The sequence below is a fragment of the Phacochoerus africanus genome, chromosome 9 (assembly GCF_016906955.1).
Source record: "Phacochoerus africanus isolate WHEZ1 chromosome 9, ROS_Pafr_v1, whole genome shotgun sequence".
Lineage (NCBI taxonomy): Eukaryota > Metazoa > Chordata > Mammalia > Artiodactyla > Suidae > Phacochoerus > Phacochoerus africanus.
This window is the reverse complement of record NC_062552.1, coordinates 35,866,663-35,886,233: the sequence shown is the minus strand read 5'-3', so window position 1 is coordinate 35,886,233 and position 19,571 is coordinate 35,866,663. Positions and strand designations below refer to the sequence as shown.

General features: G+C 54.9%; 1 protein-coding gene across 3 annotated transcripts in view; it reads left to right on the top strand.

Annotated features, from left to right (window-relative positions):
* Positions 1-1,599: 1,599 nt before the first annotated feature.
* KCNK5 (potassium two pore domain channel subfamily K member 5) overlaps positions 1,600-19,571 on the top strand; it is a 39,055-nt gene continuing 21,083 nt past the window's right edge. For 2 of the 3 annotated variants that reach the window (XM_047796295.1, XM_047796293.1), the window contains exons 1-2: positions 1,600-2,121; positions 3,286-3,366. In XM_047796295.1, the coding sequence (XP_047652251.1) occupies positions 1,936-2,121; positions 3,286-3,366 (267 nt within the window). In that variant the 5' untranslated portion in view covers positions 1,600-1,935. The remainder of the gene's footprint in view (positions 2,122-3,285; positions 3,367-19,571) is intronic. The other variant, XM_047796294.1, reaches the window with a different exon arrangement.

Sequence of the window (19,571 nt, the reverse complement as noted above, 5' to 3'; positions counted from 1 at the left end):
GGTCTTTTTATGGCCAAACCCATGGCACACAGAAGTTCCCAGGCTAGGGGCTGAATCAGAGGTGCAGCTGCAGGCCACAGCCACAGCCACAGCAACGTCGGATCCTTAACCCACTGAATGGGGTCAGGGATAGGACCTGAATCTTCATGGATACTTGTCTGGTTCATTACCACTGAGCCACAAAGGGAGCTCTGCCATTGGAATTTTAATAGGGCCTGCACTGAGTGTGTAGATTGCCTGAGGAAGGCTGGCCATTTAACAATATTAATTCTTCCAATCCACGAGCATGGGATATCTTTCCATTTATTAGTGTCTTCTTCAACTTCCTTCATTGGTGTCTCACGGTTATCAGTGTACAAGTCTTTCATCTCCTCGGTTAAATTTATTTCTAGGTATTTTATTCTTTTTGATGCAATTATAAATAGAATTGTTTTCTTAATTTCTCTCTGACAGTTCATTATTAGTGTATGGAAACACAACAGATTTTTATATAATGATTTTGTATTCTGCAAGCTTATTAAATTTGTTGATTGGTTCTAGCAGTTTGTTGGTGGAGTCTTTGGGGTTTTCTATATACAATATTATGCCATCTGTAAATAGTGACAATTTTACTTCTTTTTTTTCCAAATGGATGGACTTTAATTCTTTTTCTTGCTTAATTGCTCTGTCTAGGACTTCCATTGGGTGTGCGCCTTTGACAAACACGTTTTTGACAAATTCATAAATTCATTCACTTCATTGCACAAATGTATGAGTGTCTGCTATGTAACAGGTACTGGAAATATGTCATGGAACAATCCAGACTACAAGCCTCAGCTGTCATCATTTTAGTGTTATGCATTAGAAGGAATTCAGTGCTAGGAAGAAAATAAGACAAGGGGAATAAAGAGTGTGTGTATCTGTGTGGTGGTGGTGGTGGTGGTGGTGGTGGTGGTGGTGGTGGTGGTGGGATGTTTGCAATTTCAAATATGCTTGGGAATAAGAAAGAGGTCAAATGTTTCCTGTAGAGTTGCAGCGCGTTTATGGGGAGGGGGTAAGAACAGTGCTGCCTCTGACTGCTCTTTCCCTGATGTGGGACGGTCTGGTCTCACCAGGGCAAGCGAGAATGGGGTGAGAGGGAGGAGTCATGCCTTTGGGACTGGTTTAGTTCCTGACAAGCTCTGATTCTCTACATCCTTTCCAGTCCCTTTCTAATGTCCTTTCCCCAGTCTTATAGGAAGGTGTGTGAGACAGAAAGAGACTGAGAATTAAGCTTTCTTGGCAGAAACATCAGTAAATGACTTATAACGAAAATAACAGCAGTAATAATTTCCTGACCGCAGTCGTTAGGTACACTCTCATTTTAGCTAACGCCCCAGCACTAGTAAGAAAGGCGGGTCCAGGAGGCCACAACCCCTGGGGCTGGCGGGGCAGGCAGGCCAGCCTGGTGAGGTTCTACGGAGCGCAACCGGCGCAGCTTTTGTCGTGCACCTAGCGGTGACTCTGGGACTTGCCGCGGGGCCTGCGCGGGGCGGGGCCTGAATGGGGGCGTGCCCTCTTCTGGCCCCTCCTCCTCGGGCAGAGCTGCCGGGGCTCGGGTTAAAGAGGCGCGCGCGGAGGCGGCGCGTTGCATAGTGCATTGGCGCGCGAAGAGGTGGCCCACGTGTCTCCTGGGAAGCCGGTCCTGGGATCCCCTGCTCCTTTCGCCCCCGCGATCCAGGGCGCCCCCTCGGCCCCCTTGGTGTCCGCCCACCCCCGGCCCGCGTGAAGAGGGCCTGCACAGTTTCCCCAGCTCAGTGGGCCAACTTCGAGGAGCAACTTTGTCGGTGGAGCGGCGCCGGGGGGGAACGGGGCACTGCGCATGCGGAGCTCCAAATTCAAACAGCTGTTTCCAGAGGCTGGTGGAGCCGCTGGGGCTAGTGGAGCCTTTTCCCAGGAGACAGCCTCTCGGGAGCCATGGTAGACCGGGGCCCTCTGCTCACCTCGGCTATCATTTTTTACCTGGCCATCGGGGCGGCGATCTTCGAGGTGCTGGAGGAGCCGCACTGGAAAGAGGCCAAGACAAACTACTATACGCAGAAACTGCGTCTGCTCAAGGAGTTCCCGTGCCTGGGCCAGGAGGGCCTGGACAAGATCCTGCAGGTGAGCTGAAGGTTTAGGAGTGCTGAAGGGGAGGCCCTCGCAGGTTTGGCTGACCCTCAGTCCCAGGAGGTGGTCCTGGGGGGTGACCGCAGAGGATGTGTCACCATATGTCTGACTGCTGGAATCTGTCGTTCACCCGTGGAGACAGGAGTTACCCACGTGCGCAGAGACTCCTTGGAACCCAGTTTGTTCGGAGGGAAGAATTTAGGCTTGACCCGCGAGTGAACCGGGCCCCGTGGTGGTTCGGTGTGGCTGTGCGGGTACCTCCCTGATGGAGGAGGCTGTGGGTCGGATAAAGGGGTTTATCTTTCTTCGGAGGCGCTCGCAGAATTCGGGAGACCTGTCGGGTGCCACCCCCTTGCGTCTCCACCTCCCAGCTCAGGGGCCCTTGCCGTACCCAGCCGACTTTTTCTCGGCTTTTCTTCACCAGCCTGGGCGAGTGGCGTGAGGCTCCCCCGCCCCCGCAGGGCTCAGGGGGAGCCCCCGGGGCGCTGTCCGGCCTGAGCCCCCGGGGTGGGGGCTGGTGGCTGGAATGTTGGGGACGCTCACAGGCTTCCGGAGAGGCTTCTGTCGCGGACATCCCCGAGAGCCTTGAGGTTAAATTTTGTGAGAGTAACAGGTCGAACAAAAGAACAAAAGGCCTCTTGGGGGAACGGGCTGTCCCTTTTCGGGTGAAGGGTCAGGGGTGGGGGGAGGAGAGCTTATGCAGCATGGGAGATGGTGGGAGACTTTCTCCTTCGTGTTGGCATTGGTTCATACGGCCTATGGATGGCATTGACCTCCCTTGGATGAACTGTGGAGCTGACCAATTTGGGCCAGTTTGGGTACCAAGGCCCCCTGTGCCAGTTTCTCCAAGGCGCTCAGCCTCAACCACCTAGCCGTCTTGGCCTGCAGTAATGGCCTTGCTTCAGTGGAATGACCAGGCCTGGGTAAGAAGGCTCTAGATTGTGAGGCGGAGTAGAGGCAGATTGTCCAAGGTGTTACATTCCCTTGGGGTGAAAGATGCCAGAAAGAAGGTTTGATGAGGAGCATTTAACCCACAACAGTACCACATACTCTATGGCCGTGTAGTTGTCTCTCATTTTCTTCGCCTTACTTTTCTCGTATGTAAAATGGAAATGAACCCCGTCTTCATCTGTCTTTCCTGCCCTGGACTGTTGGAAGGTTGAAAGCATTGGGAAATGTGAAGATGTCTTGCCTGTGGTACCCCTTTTTTTGTCCCCAAATCAGTGGACATTCCCAAAGGTGAGCATATACGCGCCTACTGGCAGCCTGCAAATGTAGACCTGTTTTCTGAGAGTCTGGTGGAAGGGGAGGTTTAAGCCGCCAGGTTGGGTGTTGAATTTTAGTGCAGAGTTTCCTGCCTGGGAGCAGTTCCCAAAGCTGGAGGTGGCGGGGGGGGGGGGGGGGGGGGGGGGGGGGGGGGTGGGGGGGGGGGGGGGGGGGAAGAGATGAGGCTTGGGGGTGGTGACAGAATGAGCTTCAGAAGGGGGTTGGGTGTTTTAGCTCCTAATAGCAGAAGTTCCGGGCTGCCAGGCCTTCCTTGGGTTGGGTTTCTGGCCAGTGTGTCCCTGTGTGTTGGGGAGGGGGTGGTCATTTTATAATTTCCCTTGAGGAAACAATTCTTCTGGAGAACGAGTTGTTGTTTACTTTGCTCCAGGGCTTTGTTTAGAGGGGGGAAGAAGGCAGGCGGGAATGATAAAGAATCGAGCTGCCCTCGAAGTGTTTCCCTCTTTGCTGCTCCTCTGACACTGCAGGGGAAGGAAGGAAAGAATTCAAGGCTGAATGTGGGAAAATAAACTTCAAAACACGAGGAGAAGGGAAAGGGCGGGGGAGTTGAGGTGAGGCAGCCGAGTGCAGCTGGTGGTCATAGCTTTGGAGGTTAGACGATTCTCTTAAGGTGTTGGAGCAAGCAGGATGCCTGGAATTTTTAAGGTCCTGTTAAACTCGCCAAAAATTACCCCCGCAAAAGCCGGCAGGTAACTTTAAGAAAAGGATTTGGGTATCAGGCCCGTCTGATTTGGAGGTGATTGTGGACAGGCCTGTCTCCATCCCCGGCCAAAAAACTCTCAAGCTGTTTTCAACTTGGCGAGTCCTGTCTCTTCACAGAAAAAACCCTAGAAGTGAGAACGGACCGATGGAAGCATTTTTGCGAGCATCACTCTCAGTCTGCAGAAACCTGCCTGCTCTGCTTTCTGATCTCTGCCTTGGAGCGCTTGCTTCAGGCCTCAGGAAATTGGCTTAAGGAAAAAAATGAAAACTCGAAAATCCTCTTTCCCATCTGGCTGCCCTGGCATTTTCCACCTGAGTTCTGTGTTTTAACAGCTTCCGAATCACCTTTGTAATCCAAAAAGAGTCCCTCGTTAGGAATTCCTGGGGTAGGGGCTGCCCTCTCCAGGGCTCTTGGAAGGGAGGTGGGGTGCAGCCTGGTTTGGGGTTTTCCTTAGAGTGGGCGTGTGCGTGTGCTTTTAAAGGCACGAGAAAGGGAGTTAAGGCACCCTTCTTTAGAGCTTTGGAAATAGTCCCTGACTTGTCAGGTGCTTCCTCCAGGTTCTTGCTGTGGTTGAACTGAGGCAGAGGAGGCTGCTTTCAAACGCTCAGCGCCCCTCTGGCCTCGGACCATGTGGTTGCCCTCCTTCCTGCCTGCAGAACCGCCTTGAAACCAGGCTCTCATGCCGGCTCCCCCAGCCTCTTCCTAAGTTGCAGAGGCTCCCACCAGGGCGGTTGGCATTGACCGAGAGGGCCTGGCCTTGTTGGGGGTTGTGGGCGGTAACCTGCATTTTATGAGAGCGGGCACAGGCTGCTTTTGCCCTCTGGCTTGGCCATCTACCCATCAAACCATTTAACTTGGCCTCTCCTCTCCCATCGGCAGAACGAGGGTCTGATGAGGATCAAGTGAAGTCGGAGCAGTGGGCATTGGGCGTGTGTCGGTGTAACAGGGGAGCAAGCCCGTCTCCCTCTGTTGCACGCACTGAGCACACACTGACCGGGGCAACCTGCAGAGTGCTTTACCTGCATCAGCCAGGTACCCTTTACAGCACCCTTACTTGTTCAGATAAGGAAGCTGAGGCTCAGGGGAATTACAGGAGGGCGCCGGCTGGGGGTGGAACCTGGGCAGGCTGCCTCCAGCGCCCGCTCCCGGTACACCCTTGCTCCCTGCCTCGAGCCTGTGAAACTGTTGAGTGGTCCGTCTGTTGGTGAGCTTTGTAAATTGTTTCAGCTGGACTCTGCTCTGCCGGGAAATCTATTTTCTCTTTCCCCTAGAACAGGCATGGGCACGCAGGCGCGTCTTCTGTGTCGTGCCTGGCCGAGCCCGCACCTCCTCCCCTCCTCCCAAACTGTGTTAAGCAGCTCGCCACCCCACCCCGCTTCTCCTTCCAAAGCACGGAAAACTAGAGGGTTGGGATGCGGGGGAAGAACGAACCTTTCTCAACCTTGCAGGTGCAGCCCGCCAACCCCGCACCAGAACTTTGAATAAGCACTTTACAGACATTCTGATTTTAATCTTGTCTTGCTGGCCACTCCCTTTCATACATGAGGACGTGAAAAGATGTGCTCATTGGCCCAGGATCTTACAGTACGGGGTCAGGTTTCAAAGTGAAGTGTTCCCAAGTGTTCCCAAGCAGATGGAAATTAGCCAACAGGCATTGATGAGGCGCCTGCTGTGTGCGGGCAAGGCATTGGGAGTGCAAAGATGAATTGGACACGGCCAAGCTCAGACTGGCAGGCTGGGGAGAAGGATGAAAAAAGTCCACCGATACAAGACAGTGTAGCAGGACCTCCAGGTCCAGCCTGAGGGGTTAGGGAGGGCTCTCCGGAGGGGCTGACCTTCAGCCAGGGTAGGGTCTTGGAATTAGGAGGGCCTAGCAGAGAAAAGAGGAGGAAGAAGGGCCTAGCAGTGGGTGTGAAGGGAGACGGGCCTTCGTGCTGTGGCTCCTAAGAGTCCTTTCTCTCCTGCGGGTGCGGTGGGGGTCACCCCAGGCCCTGATTTTCACCGGGGTTCCCCATCCCGTTCTAGCTGCCCAGGTCTCCGAAGCTCTTAAATCCTGCTGGCTTCCTGACCTGCACTGTTCTATTCGCAGGTTTTCCTTGGGTACCACCCCTCCCTCCTGTTACTTTCTGGACTCTTCGTGCAGCCAGAGTTGCACATGGTCCAGCCCCTAGTAGTCGTAAGGCTGATTCTGATTTTGAGGTCCTGACAGCCTGTTATTCACAGCAATCCTCCCCCTAAAATTTAAAATCGTTTAACTATGGATTGTGCAGTAACATGACCTCTGACCAGAAAGCTCAGACTGGGCCCAGAACTTGAATTTTTTTGTTGTGGCTTTTTTGGAGAACCGAGGGTTAACATGAAAACCTCTTTTGTTTCAAGCCTTGTTGGAAATTGTAAAGCTCACTGGTCCACTTAACTGCCTTTGTAAGTAAGGGGAACACAATAGATCTTTTGATTATCCAGGATCGTGGAGGCCTCCGGGTCATTCGTTCCGAAATTGAACTTATGTTCGAAAATTGAACTCTCACAGCGTAGGACTGCAGGAGTGGAAAGTGGAGAGGTTTGGGATTTTGAGAGGAAATAGAAGAAAGAAGTTCCTTCCTAAAGGGTCCTTTTCTTAAGTTCTGCTGAGGGCAGCCAAGAAGAAAACTTTTTTTTTTTTTTTAATTGATAAGTCTGCTTTAGTTAACTGCTCTGGTTAGAATTTTAACAGTTAAGGTGAATTGTTATTGCATTGTTCTGAGAGTTTTACTGGAGCCCTTAGGATGATTGTGAGTAGCAGGGTCATAGGGGCTTATGAGGGGAGAGATTAGTAAGTGTTGAAAGGTTCTAGTGGGGGGGGGCAGGGGCGGGTGTCTTCTAAGAGGGGGTGCCAGGGAGCTGATGACTGCTGCTTTTAAGTCTTTTCCTGGGGTTTTGCCCTATTTATAGTCTGGCGTTTAAAAGAAACAGTTCTCTGGTTTTGGATGCTGTGCTCTGCTGGCTCTGACCCCAGGCCAAGAGCTTTCATCTTGAACTTGGTTGTTTGCTGTTAGATTGGCCTCAGCCTCTGAACTCTTTGTGTGCAGTGAGGGGGGTGGGGAGTGGGGGGGCAGGGGGCAAGGAAGTATGATGCTCTGGGGAGCAGGGAAGCTGGGCTTGGTGCATGTTGAGATATTAGATTCTCAAGTGGTGCCTCAAGACCTGATTGGCCTGAGCTGGAGTGATAGAAGCCAGGTAAGGTCGGTGACCACAGGAAAGCTTGTGGAATGGGTTCACCTCCTCATGGTACTTCTGCGGAGGAGAGAAGTAGAGGGGAATCCCCTTGGAGATGTCCCCGAGAGTCCCCCGGGCCCCTGGAATAAGTGGAGGAGCCCTGACCTGTCTCTCCTCCCCAAGGATGGGTTGACGTGGAGAAGAGGCCATCCTGCCCTCGGCAGGGATCTTCCTCCAAGGCCACCTGCCACACCACCGCAGGCCCCTTGCCGTTGCTGAAAGAGTCACCATCTAAGCTGATGGTTATGGGGGGCTCCTGAAGAAATGTCCTAACAGCGCCCTCACAGGTTGCTGAGAACGGTGCTCGGCACATAGTAAGCACGCGGTGGGTGTGAGCCGCTTCTGCCACTGACCCTGCTGCAAGATGCCCCTGCTATGTGATGGGGCTGTCCACGCACAAGCACAGTGGGCCTAGAATCGGGAAGACCTTCCTAGAGCAGCAGAAATGTCAACCAACTCCTTATTATTATCGTAAAAAAATATGTAACAAAATTTGCCGTCTTGACCTTCTTTGAGGGCTGTTCAGGAGTGATAAGTATATTCACATTATTGGGAAACAGATCCCCCCAATTTTTTCATCTCGCAAAACAGAAACTCTGGATCTGTGAAACAACTCCCTGCTCCCCCTCTCCCCAGTCCCTGGTAACTGCCATTCTGCTTTCTGTTTCTGTGAACTTGACTATCACAGGTACCTTATAAGTGGAATCATACAGTATTTGTCTCTCTCTCTCTCTCTCTTTTTTTTCTTTTTTGGCCACACCCGAGGCGTGCTGAAGTTCCCGGGCCAGGGATCGAACCCATGCCACAGCAGTGACCCGAGCCATAGCAGGGATGATGCCAGATCCTTAACCACTAGGCTGCCAGGGAACTTCAGTATTTGTCTTTTTGTGGAAAGTGGTGCAACCACTGCAGAAGACAATATAGAGGTTCCTCAAAGACGTTACAACTAGAATGACCGCATGATGCAGCAGTTCCACTTCAGGGTATATATAGCCACCGCATCTTTAACACGCTAGAGAGAGGAGGGCCCGTGGTGGATCTTTCTTCACCACAGCCCTCAGGGAGGTGTACACCTGTGAGGCGATGCGGGGCTGCAGCCACACGGCAGAGGGGTGAGGGTCAGATGACCAAGCTCTCCGGGTTTAGCCAAAGAATTTGAATTCACCAAATATTGGCAGTTTGCAAGTAGGGAAGTGAACGGCACTTCAGAAGCGTTCTTCCTTCACAGCTGTTTGCAGCTTAAAAGAAGAGGACTGTTCTACTTCAAAATAACGGCGTTTCTGTGGGCTGATCCTTTTACCCCGTGGGTGTTCTGATAAGGCTGCTGCCTCCTCCTCCTGTTCTCCTTCCGATCTGATGCCGTGTGGGTTTTTCTGGCAAAGCCCACAGAGCTCAGCCCACCCACACTCCCTCACACCCAGCTTGCAGTGAGGGTCCTCTCTCTTCTATGAGCCCCTGGGGAGGTCTAGGGCAGGGTCCCCGCCACTTGATGAGCTTCTCAGATGACACCTCATTGCCCTTTTAAGTACAAGCAGGGGCGGTGTTGTGCTCCAGCTTTTTATGAGCAGTTAGTCTGGCCCCCAAACCTCAGAGACCTGGGCAAAGTTTGGGGATCACAGAGGGGGTCCCTCCCTGCCAGCTGCCATTTCTGTGTGTTCTGAAGCCTCAGAAACCCAACAGGGCTTTTGCCTCCCCGCTCCTCTGCCCGGAGCTCCGTCTGGCTGGGAGGAGAGACAGGGCAGGGTGGTGAAATGAGGGGAAATATGGTCCTGCTGCTGAGTGATGGGATGCAGATGGTGAGGCTGGAGAGATGAATGAGGGTCAGAGGGCCTCAGAGGATTCGGTTCCTGTTTCCTGAAGCCTGTAGGACCCCTTGGCCTGTGGGGGAGCTGGCCCGGAACAAAACATAGCCCCTGCCCTCAAGGAGCCCCTACTCAAGAGAAAGAAAGGCCAGGAGCTTGTTACCTGAGTGACACTGGTGGGCACACTTGGAGGTTCCAGGCAGGTACCGCTAGAGATTAATTTCTGCTCCTGCACTTAAAGGGGAGGGGTTGAGGCAGGCAGGAGGGATGAGCTGGGTGAGCTGCAGCCCCTGTAAGCTCTCTGCTGAATACCTCCCACGTGCCAGGCACCTCCCACGTGCCAGGCACCTCCCACGTGCCAGGCACCTCCCACGTGCCAGGCGTTGGGCTGGTTCTTTACTTGTGCATCTCGTTGCACCAGTCCTGTGGGTTAGGCGTTACTGCTCTGCCCATTTTCTAGGAAACCCGAGGCCAGGGGATTTGCCCAGGTCTGTGTGACCAACTGGCAGCTGAAATTCCCCACGCCACCCCACTCCCACTTGCTGACTTCACAGCCTTGGGGCTTGACGGTGAGTGGAGATAGAGCCTGGAGGTGAGAGTGATGGAGGTGGCAGGGGCTGGAGGCCGGGTGATTCCAACTAACAGTCACCGAGCGCTTGCTTCGCCACAGGCAGTGGGTGCTGTTTCTCTGTAGCATCTCATTACCCGCACAGCAGCCCTCTGCTGGAGGTGCTCTTACAGGCGCCACTTCACGCCCAGATCAACAAAATGGATCATCAGTGTTCACTCATTTTGGAGTTCCCTGGTGGCTCCATGCATTAAGGACCTGATATTATCACTGCAACGGCTTGGGTTGCTGCCATGGCGTGGGTTTGAGCCCCGGCCCAGGAACTTTCCATATGCCTTAGATGCAGCCAAAAAGAATTTAAAAATTAAAAAAAAAAAAATTCACTCATGTGCCTGAGGCAGTGTAGCTAAGAAGTGGAAGAATGGGGATTTGAACCCAGAGTCCACAGTCTGAACCATTCTGCTCAATGTAAGATGTAAAGGTGGAAAAAACAAGAAGCCTGGAGGTGGGAAAGGATAGGGCGCACATGGTGTCTTTAGAGCCTTAGGCTGCGTCTGCATCTGATGATGCCTGGGCCGTGTGACCTTGAGCAAGTCGGTCCCCTCACCTGTGAAATGGGACAGTAATGCAGTATCGCCCTCATGCCTGCACAGCCCAAGTAAACACACTCTATGGGAGTGGCTGGTGATTTTACTGTGTCAGCCGATGCTCCAGGCCCGTGTCCTGGGGTGGAGGGGGGCCTGTGCCTGCCGCCACTTCAGGCCCCACCATGTGTTGAGCTCCCGATCTGGAGATGGAGACATGGCTGATAAAACCCGCCACATTCTTCCTGGCAGAGTCACCCACCGTTGCCCACACTTCACCCGCCTCCCTCCCCTCAGAAGAGAAAACGTGGAAGGTGTACCGTCCCTTCTTCCCAGCCGAGCCCCACTCCCTCCCCTGAAGCAAGGGGCCAAGGCCTCCTTGGGGGCAGACACCGCCCTCCTCCCCTCTCAACGGCCCTTGGTAGCCAGGTCCCTTTGATTGGCTTTGAAGTGTCCATTCTGTTTTTCCCCTCCTCTGTCTAAATATTTGGGTTTCCTGCCGAAATATTTAGGCAGGATTGTGTACTTCTGGCTGTTGTCACCTCCCATGGCACTGTCATCTGGCCACAGCTGCCTTGCTGGCCCCTCCCCTTAGGGAGAGACTTGCCCCCAGGCCGGGTGAGAAGCTGAGGTGGGGGGCTGTCCCTGTTGCCTGGTGGCCAGCCCTGTGGGTTGTCAGGGGGCCTGTGGGCCACACCAGCTGGAGGGGGGTGGGGTGGACACAGTGGAGCCCCTCCCTTTGTCTGTGTGACCAGTGCAGAGGCTGGACCTGGGGCTGGCAAACCCTTATCTGAACCACCATGAAGGGAATAGCTGGTTCTAACCTGGGTTCTGATTCTCCCCACAGTACTGCTTTGTGCTGTGTGACCTTGATCTGATCAGATTTCACCACTTTGGACTCTACTTCCTCAGAGTAAGTTCATCCACTCATCCAAGAAGGCTTGGAGGGCCTGTTAAATTGGGCCTAGCTAGACCGCAGGAGCCCTGGCTCAGGGAGCAGCTTGCCCAGAATGTGCCTGTTGGGCCCCTGGTGCCTGGGAGGGTGTGCCTGGCGCTGGGTGGGGGAGAGGCTGAGAACCATGTGGACTCTTGGGTTGAAAGTCCAGTTGGGAGGGGCCCAGCCTCCTGAGAGGTCAAGGCAGTTACCTGGGTGTATGGAGCCAGGCCAGGCTCCGGCCCCAGAGATCAGAAGCCCAGTAGTCTTATCAAAATGTGCTCCCACTTTCCCCTTCCAGCCGAGTGAGGCAGGGCCAAGTTGCCCGGTGGGTCAGGGACAGGCTTTCAAGTCACACCACCTGGAGCTGTGTGACCCGGAGCCTGTGGCTGCATCAGACGGTGGAAGCGATGATGGGCTTGCTGGGCGCGGAGACCACGGGAGACCAGGCGCGGAAGGCTTGCTCTCTGCGGCTTCCGGCTCCAAGCTAACCTTTAAGACCAGCTCGCTCTTATCATCTCCCTTTGGAGGGACTTGGCAGAACAAACAGCCCTGCCTCTCTGGCTCTGTTTCTCTCCAGGAATCCCCTTCACTCCCTTCCCTGGGATTAACCAGGCCCATGAGCACGCATTAGCAGGCACATCTTTCCTGGGGGAGGTGGCTTCCACTTTCAAGGAACTTGAGACCGCGCAGAGACCCAGTCCTTGGCTTAGATGTGTACTAAGCATGCACAGTGTGCCCAGGCCTGTTCGAGACCCACGGCGGAGGGAGGGAGCTGACCCCGCCGGTCAGGGTACCTTGTCCTCAGACCGCGGCTCCCCTGCCCCTTCCTTGTGGGAACTGTTTCATCTTCCAAACCTGAGAAGGAGCAGGAGGAGGGCCCGGCCATTTGCAGGGGAGAAGGGCATGTCCCTCGCCCTCGTCCCTTTTCTATCTTGTGCCGCCCCCCCCTGCCCCCCCGCTGGGCACTGCTGACCAAGGGTGTGGGCCCCCCGGGGGGGGGTGGAGCAGGGGTGTCGCCTGCAGCACCTGGGTGACCTCTGAGAAGCTTGCGGATACACAGGCTTTGCGTCCACCCTTGGCCTTCCCATGGGTCTCTGCATACCCCGTTCACCTGCGCTGCCTTCCCGTGACCTCTGTGAGTTCTGGCGGCGAAACGCCATCCCACTTGTTAGATGGTGAGATGCTGGGACAGATTGTCTCTAGAACCAGGCTCGGGTTCAACTAGATCTGCTTGCCCAGGTCCAGAGCCGTTCTTTCCCAAGCCACCACGAATCCCCTTTGGAATGGCCTTTAAATCAAAATCTTGATGTGCGCTGGGCTCTAGAGCACCTCTCACTTATGGTGAGGGGACTAGCCTGCCTGGCCTCCGAACCTGCCCAGCACAGCCCTCCCTTGAGCACTAGCTCCCCCAACCACCTGAGACTTTTTTTCCTGGGATAAGAGACAAAGGTTGAAACTGTGCTGAAACAGAGGCTCAGAAAGAAGGATGTTTTTCGGGGCCATCCAGAGCCTGGGGCAGAAATGATACGATGCCTCCCCAGGGAGTTTCGCCATCATGGGACCCTGCTCCCCAGGTGTTTGAACCCAGGAAGCTGTAGTTGGCTGGTTTCCTGGGAGCCCAGAGCCCAGCCACCTTGGAGGCCAGCAGGGAAGACTGTTGGGGGAGAGGGGGCCGCTCCGGGCACCACTCCCAGCAGCAGATCATAAAATGTGAGGCTGGAGGGAGCTTAGTGGTTATCTAACTAGCCTCCCTTTACAGCCCTGAGCCAAGGCCCAGACCTTGGGAGGTTATGTAACTTTTCCAAGGTTATGTTGCTCGCCAGGGTGGGGGAAGTACAATAAAGAAATAGGGAGAAGTGGGGCAATTTGGGAAGGCTTCTTGGAAGCAGCGGCCAGAGGAGGTGGAAGGTGGTCACTGCCGCAGTGGTGAAGGGAGCCCGAGAGAGTGAGATTGGGACCCCCGACTCAGAAAACCCTCCCTGGCTTCTTCCCCAGACCAAGAGCCAAGGTCCCTTCCGGGGGCCTAGGTGATGGACTCTGCTCCCTTGTGGTCTCGCCTCTTTCCAGAGCCCCACCCTCCATCGCAGCTACGGTACAGACATGCAGGTGGGGAGGCATTCTCAAACCCTGCATGCTCATAGTGAGTTTCAACCTTTACCAAGAACTCGGGTCTGGCGTTCCTGTTGTAGCTTAGCAGGTTAAGAACCCGACTAGTATCCATGAGGATGCAGGTTCAATCCCTAGCCTCACTCAGTGGGTCACGGATCCGTGGTGGCCGCAAGCTGCGGCGTAGGCTGCAGGTGCAGCTCAGATCTGGCATTGCTCTGGCTGTGGCATTGGCCTCCCTCAGCGGCAGCTCCGATTCAACACCTAGCCTAGGTACTTCCGCAGGCTGCACCTGCAGCCCTCAAAAGACAAAAAGAAGAACTCAGGTCTATGTCCACTGATAATGTCTGTCACCCTGCGGGTGGTGGCCGAGGGAGGCGTCTGGGAGACATTCCACAGCAGTGCTACAGCTGGCACCTGATGATGGAAAGGCCTGTGAGGGGCCATCGCCACATCGCCTTGGTTCCCAGCAAGGGGAAGATAGGTGCTGTGGGGGAAACTCATTTTGCAGAAAGGGCGACTGAGACAGGAAGGATTAAAGGAGTTCGTTTTTCAAGGTCACACAGCTAGTTCGTGGCCTGAACCCAGGCCTGCTGGGTCCAGAGCCAGGGCCCTGCAGAGTCGCCCCGTTGAGACTCCGTGGTGTCCTAAATCAGCAAGGCCACCAGCCCCTCCTAGAGCCTGGGTTTCCTCCTTGGGCCAGGTTGCCTCTAGTTCGGCGGAAGCGCGCCCCCACACCCACACTGGCCCTTTGTGGAGCCCTGCTCTCTTCAGCCTTTGCGAGTTCTGACACCACTGTTTCCTGACCACACTGACCATATATAGGATGGTTTGCCAATTTCCGTGTGAAAAGTTCTAAAGCAGGATAAAAACCCCACCCCGTTCCTCTGTCATCCTTACAGACCTCTCAGGCTCTGACCCTTCACACAGGATTTGTGGGTCAGGGGACCCTGAGATCGCACTCTGGAGAAAGAATCGAGGACCCGGAGGGGAGGTGCAATTTCCCCTTGGCCGTGGGGCTCCCATCTGAGTCCCCCCATTACCTGCCTCCTCCCTGGCAGCTAAACCCACACTGTGGCATGCGTCCCACTTGGCTTCTGCACCTGGGGAGGGAGCAGCCTTCGTCTTGCCTGTCTTGGGGGTGTAAGCGCCACTCAGATCTGCCTGCATCACTGGGGACAGAGGCTGGCTATTTTGCAGCATGCAGGGGACCCCGGGCGGGACCTTCCTGGACGTGGATGTTGATTTTGGCTTAGGTGCCCCCTGTGTCCAATGCAAGGTTCTTGTTCCTCCGGTGCCCCCCTGGGTACAGGACAGCACCTGTTCACAGATTCCCCCTGGAGGAGAAAGAACAGCAGCCCCATCCCCTCCCCTGTTCAAATAAAACCCTCGCCTCCCGGGTCGTGGAATGCATCCTGACAGTGTTAGCTTTGGAAGGGCGCCCTCCCCTTCTCGGCATCCCGCCCCCCTTTGGAGCAGTGAGTGGAAGGGCCGCCTCTGGCCCAGGGATAGTGCTGAGTGGGCTGAGCAGAGCAGGCTGCCGCAGTTAAGTGTCCTGTCAGCACCCCCCCTGGGAGCAGGAAAAGGGAGGGTGTCCTGAATATCAGCTTTTCAACACCCCACCTCCTCCATCCTCCAGACTTTAGCCACAGCCCCGAAATCCACTGATGAGTGGCCTAGGGCCTGGGGTCCAGAAGACGGGGCCGGGACCTGGCTCAGCTGACTGGCTGTGTGACCAGGACAGGTCACTGCCCCTCTGTCTCTGAGCCAAGGAACTGGATCACCAAGGCCAGTTAGATGCTTGCTGAGCTCCAGCTGTATGCTCAGTGCTAGTTCAAGGGTCGTGAGGATTGTGAGCCGTATTAGACATCATCCTTGCCTTTGAGGTTGGTGTGGGGCCCTGTGATGTACATTAAGGGTTATTGGATGGGGGCGTGGCATGTTGGAGGGGCCTTGTGTGCTCCAAGGTTGCCATGGACTTGGGTGACAGGGAAGGTTCCCCTGACCCTGGGGGTTGCCTTCCTTTGAGCCCCATCATTCTCTGGGCACCTCCTTTCCCTAGCATCAGAGCACATTGCACCAGGGGTCTTGCCTTGTCTGCACGCCTTTCCCTCCAAGGAGGCCTCTGCTGTGTCCATGGGCTCCCAAACCCAGCTCTGCAAGAGGGTAATGATTAATGAGCAGCTGAACCATGAAGCTCTCTCTCTTCTTTGGCCTCTGTCCCACGAGCCCTTGAAACCCAATGGTAGGACTACCAGAGCCCACCTCCAGTCTGGAAAACTCCTGTCTCTAGTCCTTCCAGCGGAGCCCACGCCTGGCCAGATTCTGACCCCCCCGCCATGGGCACAGTGCCCTCTTGGCTGGGGACACTCTGTTCTCGGTTGGGACAGGTCGATAGGCCGCCTGGAGAAGTGCGTCAGCATCTCCTGGTGTGCATCTGTCTAGACCTAGAGCTGGCTCCTCAGGGCTGGGCCAGGGCAATTTCTAAGTCTTGAGGTTGGGGAGGGTGCCCTTTTGAGTCCTGCTCTAGAAGGTTTCCCATCTCCACCAGGCCAGGGTTTCAGAGTTCACAGGTCTCAGTTCTGGCATGCCCTCTATCTCTGGAGCTCCCCTGGTCTGAGAGCTGCCTGGTGAGATCCCCCATCTCTGCCACCTGCTCTGTGCTGGGGTCACTGTATACATGTCTTTTTTTTTTTCTTTTTTTGCCCACCCTGGGGCATATGGAGTTCCCTGACCAGAGATCAGATCCAAGCCACAGTTGCCACCTGTACTACAGCTACAGCAGTGCTGGAGTCTTTGACCCACTGTGCCCAGTGGGGAATCGAACCTGTGTCTCAGCACTGCAGAGATACCGATCCCGTTGCACCACAGTAGGAACTCCTATGTACATACACTTCTTAAAATTTCTCCTTCCTAGAGTTCCTGTTGTGGCTCAGTGGGTTAAGAACCCAACTAGTATCCATGAGGATGCAGGTTCAATCCCAGGCCTTGCTCAGTGGGTTAAGGAGCCAGTGTTGCCTGGAGCTGTGGTGTAGGTGGCAGATGCGGCTCGGATCCCTTGTTGCTGTGGCTGTGGTGTAGGCCAGCAGGTGCAGCTCCAATTCAACCCTAGCCTGGGAACTTCCATATGCTGTAGGTGTGGCTCTAAAAGGAAAAAAAAAGTCATCTTCCCGAACCCGGTTTCTGTCTGCGTACACATGCTCCACGCCCCCTCCCCACTGCTCTGCACACAGTTTAATCTCTGCTTGTAGGCTGACCTGGGCTCTGGCCCCTGGAGTGGGAGACCCTCAAACTAACCAACAGGGGCCTCTGCTGCCAGGCCTGGGGCGGAGGAGGTTTCCCAGGGCTTCCGTTGGATGTTTCTCAGGGGACTGAGCCAGGAGCCAGACTTCAATTGAGAACAAAAGCAAGCCAGGGCTGCGGGCAGCAGGAGACGCCAGTGCCACGCGTGGTACGGTGTTAGCGTCGAATCATAGAAACTCGGTGTAAAAACGGAAGGCGGGCAGCGCCAGTCGGAGGCAGGGTTATTGGTGCCTTTTTCTTTCCCTGCCTCCCTCATTTTCTGAAATGCTGTTGTCTTGCCTTTACAGCAAAGAAATTGAATTTTCCTAAAGGGTAGGCTGCACGCATATGGTGTCAGCTGCTTCTCCGCTGGCTATTTTTAACGTGGGGGTACACGAAGCACAAATAAACACGGTTTTAACGGTGCATACTCTGAAAACTAATATCGCTCCTGAAATTGCTAAATAGTGTGCTGTTATGACGTTTAGATAGAGCTGCCAGAGGTGTGACTTCCTGGACAGCAGTGCTGATGAGGTCTTTGAGGGGGAGGGTCTCAAAGAAGGGGGAGGCCAGGTGGGCTCTCAGTCTGCGGACCAAGAAGCTTGAGAGTGGACATGACGGTGGGTAGTCACCAAGAAGAGAGTGTGCCTGGGAGAGGGAGAGGCCTGGCAGAGCTGGGGAAGCCCCAGGGGCTGCCCCAATGTTGGGGTCAGTGTCCCCTACGAGGGGACAGACAAGTATTTTCTTGGCCTCAGCGTGCATCCAGCTCTTCCAGTTCCCATGGGAGCCCGAGAAAAACCTTGCTTTGCTTTTTGTTTCCGTTTTGGTGGTGTTGTTTTAGGGCTGCACCTGCAACATGTGGAAATTCCCAGGCTAGGGGTTGAATCAGAGCTGCAGCTGCCGGCCTAGGCCACAGCCACAGCCACAGCCGTGCCAGATCTTAACCTACTGAGCAAGGCCAGGGATTGAACCCGCATCCTCATGGACACTGTGTCAGGTTCTTAACCTGCTGAGCCACAGTAGGAACTCCTTGCCTTTTTGGATTAACAAAAAATGCAGAGTTCTCTTGTGGCACAGTGGGTTAAGGATCCGGCATTGTCATGGCGTGGCTTTGGTTACTGCAGTGGTGCAGGTTCAACCCCTGGTCTGGGAACATCCAAGGGCTTCAGACATGGCCAAAAAAAACCCCCCAAACCAGAAGCACAGGTAAGGTTTGGGATAGCTGGGGACCACGTGTGTAATTCAGAGTCACGAGCCTGCTGCATATCATGGCCCAAGGCTTGGGTGAACCCAGGGACCAGGGACAGGGGCGGGGGAAAAGTTGGCTCTGCCAAGGTAGGGTGTGTTGTGTTTGCATCAGTAGGGAAACTAGCACCCACAGGTCGCTAATTAATTTTAATTTTAACATGATGTTACTATTGTGACTGTTTTATTTTTTAGTGAAAATGAATAACATTGAAATGTAGCTCCTCAGTCACCTGGCCACGTTCTTAGGGCAGAGGAGCCACAGGGGACAGAGAACCTTCCGTCCACACAGAGCGTTTTGTTGGGCAGGGCTGGAGAGTGCTGATGGGATCTGTTGAGGCTGCTCCTGGTACCTTGGGGTCTAGTCAAATTCCATCCTGCTCTGGGGTGGGGGAGGGGAAGGCTGGCCTGTAGCCTTGGACTGGGGAGGGTGTTGTGCTGAGAACATGGGGGGAGGGGGACCTGCCCCATCCCACCCACCCACTGGGAAACTGGCAGAGCGTCCCCACCTCTGGTTTATGGAATGCGTGGGTTTGCTCCCATCTGTTGACTGCCCAGCCCCTGCGGTCCCATCAGACTCAGATGAGGGACCATCCTGGCCTCCCCGGTGGCTCGTTGGCTTATCTGCTGCTTTCTTGTGCTGTCCTGGCCACTGTCGTGAAACCCCTCCCGTGTGCCCGCCGCCTGTCCCTTGTTAAACTGGAGGTCCTCCTGGGCACCCGGGCAGGGCCTGTGTCTTTCTCTCTTCCCTGGTTCTGCCCACAGCATCAGGGCACAGGGCCGGGGCTTGGCAAAGACTTAAGGAATCTGGCAGTTCCTGACCTGGAGCTGCAGAACGCGAGGAAAGCTTGCCCAGGCCTCTGGTAGGGTTGGTGGTCCTGCATGGGGGTTGAGGGCTGGGGTCTGCCCAGATGTGGCACGTGTAGGGAAAATGGCCCAGGGCCTCGAGGTGGGAGTGACAGTGAAGGGGACGCTGTTCCCACCTTGTCCTCCTATCACTCTGAGCTTCCTGGGGATTGACCATGGAGCAGAGAGCAGACTGTGTCCTGGGAGCCCACTACTGGGTCCCTGGTTTAGCCTTCAGCTGCTCAGGTCAGATGGCTGTCTTCAGCAGACGTGAAGATAAGTGGACCTCCCTGGCTGGGCCTGAGAAAAGGCTACCCCAGCTGCCACTCAAAGTATTTCATGGGAAACTGGGTTCTGCAGGGGGACAGGATGCAGCCACTTGAGGAGCGGGTCTTGCTCCCCTGCTGACTGTTGCATGACTTGGAAATCTGGTGGCATTTGCTTTCCTGTCTTTGAGCCTCTTCTGGCCACACACAATGCACGGGGAGGCTGGGAGAAAGCCTATCCCCAGGAGCCGTGGGCGTTTAGAAGCTGGGAGTTCAGAGTCAGGGGCATCTCTTAACTTTGCCTGTCCACCTGCTTCGTGCACTTCACGGTCACAGCCTCTGGACCCGTAACCCGGTGCATTGTTGGGGAGACAGCGTCACTCCAGTGAAGAAACTGAGGTCATGACTTTCGGGGCTGGGAAATGGCTGGTGCCGGGCAAGACCTGGGTGTCGAATGTTCCGGCATGCTCCTAAGGAGATGGAGGGCTGCCAGAGTTGGGGTGGGTGTTAGGGAGCTAAGCAGTCTTGGAAAATGCTCTTGCTTAAAACCCGCAGCCCTGGTGAAG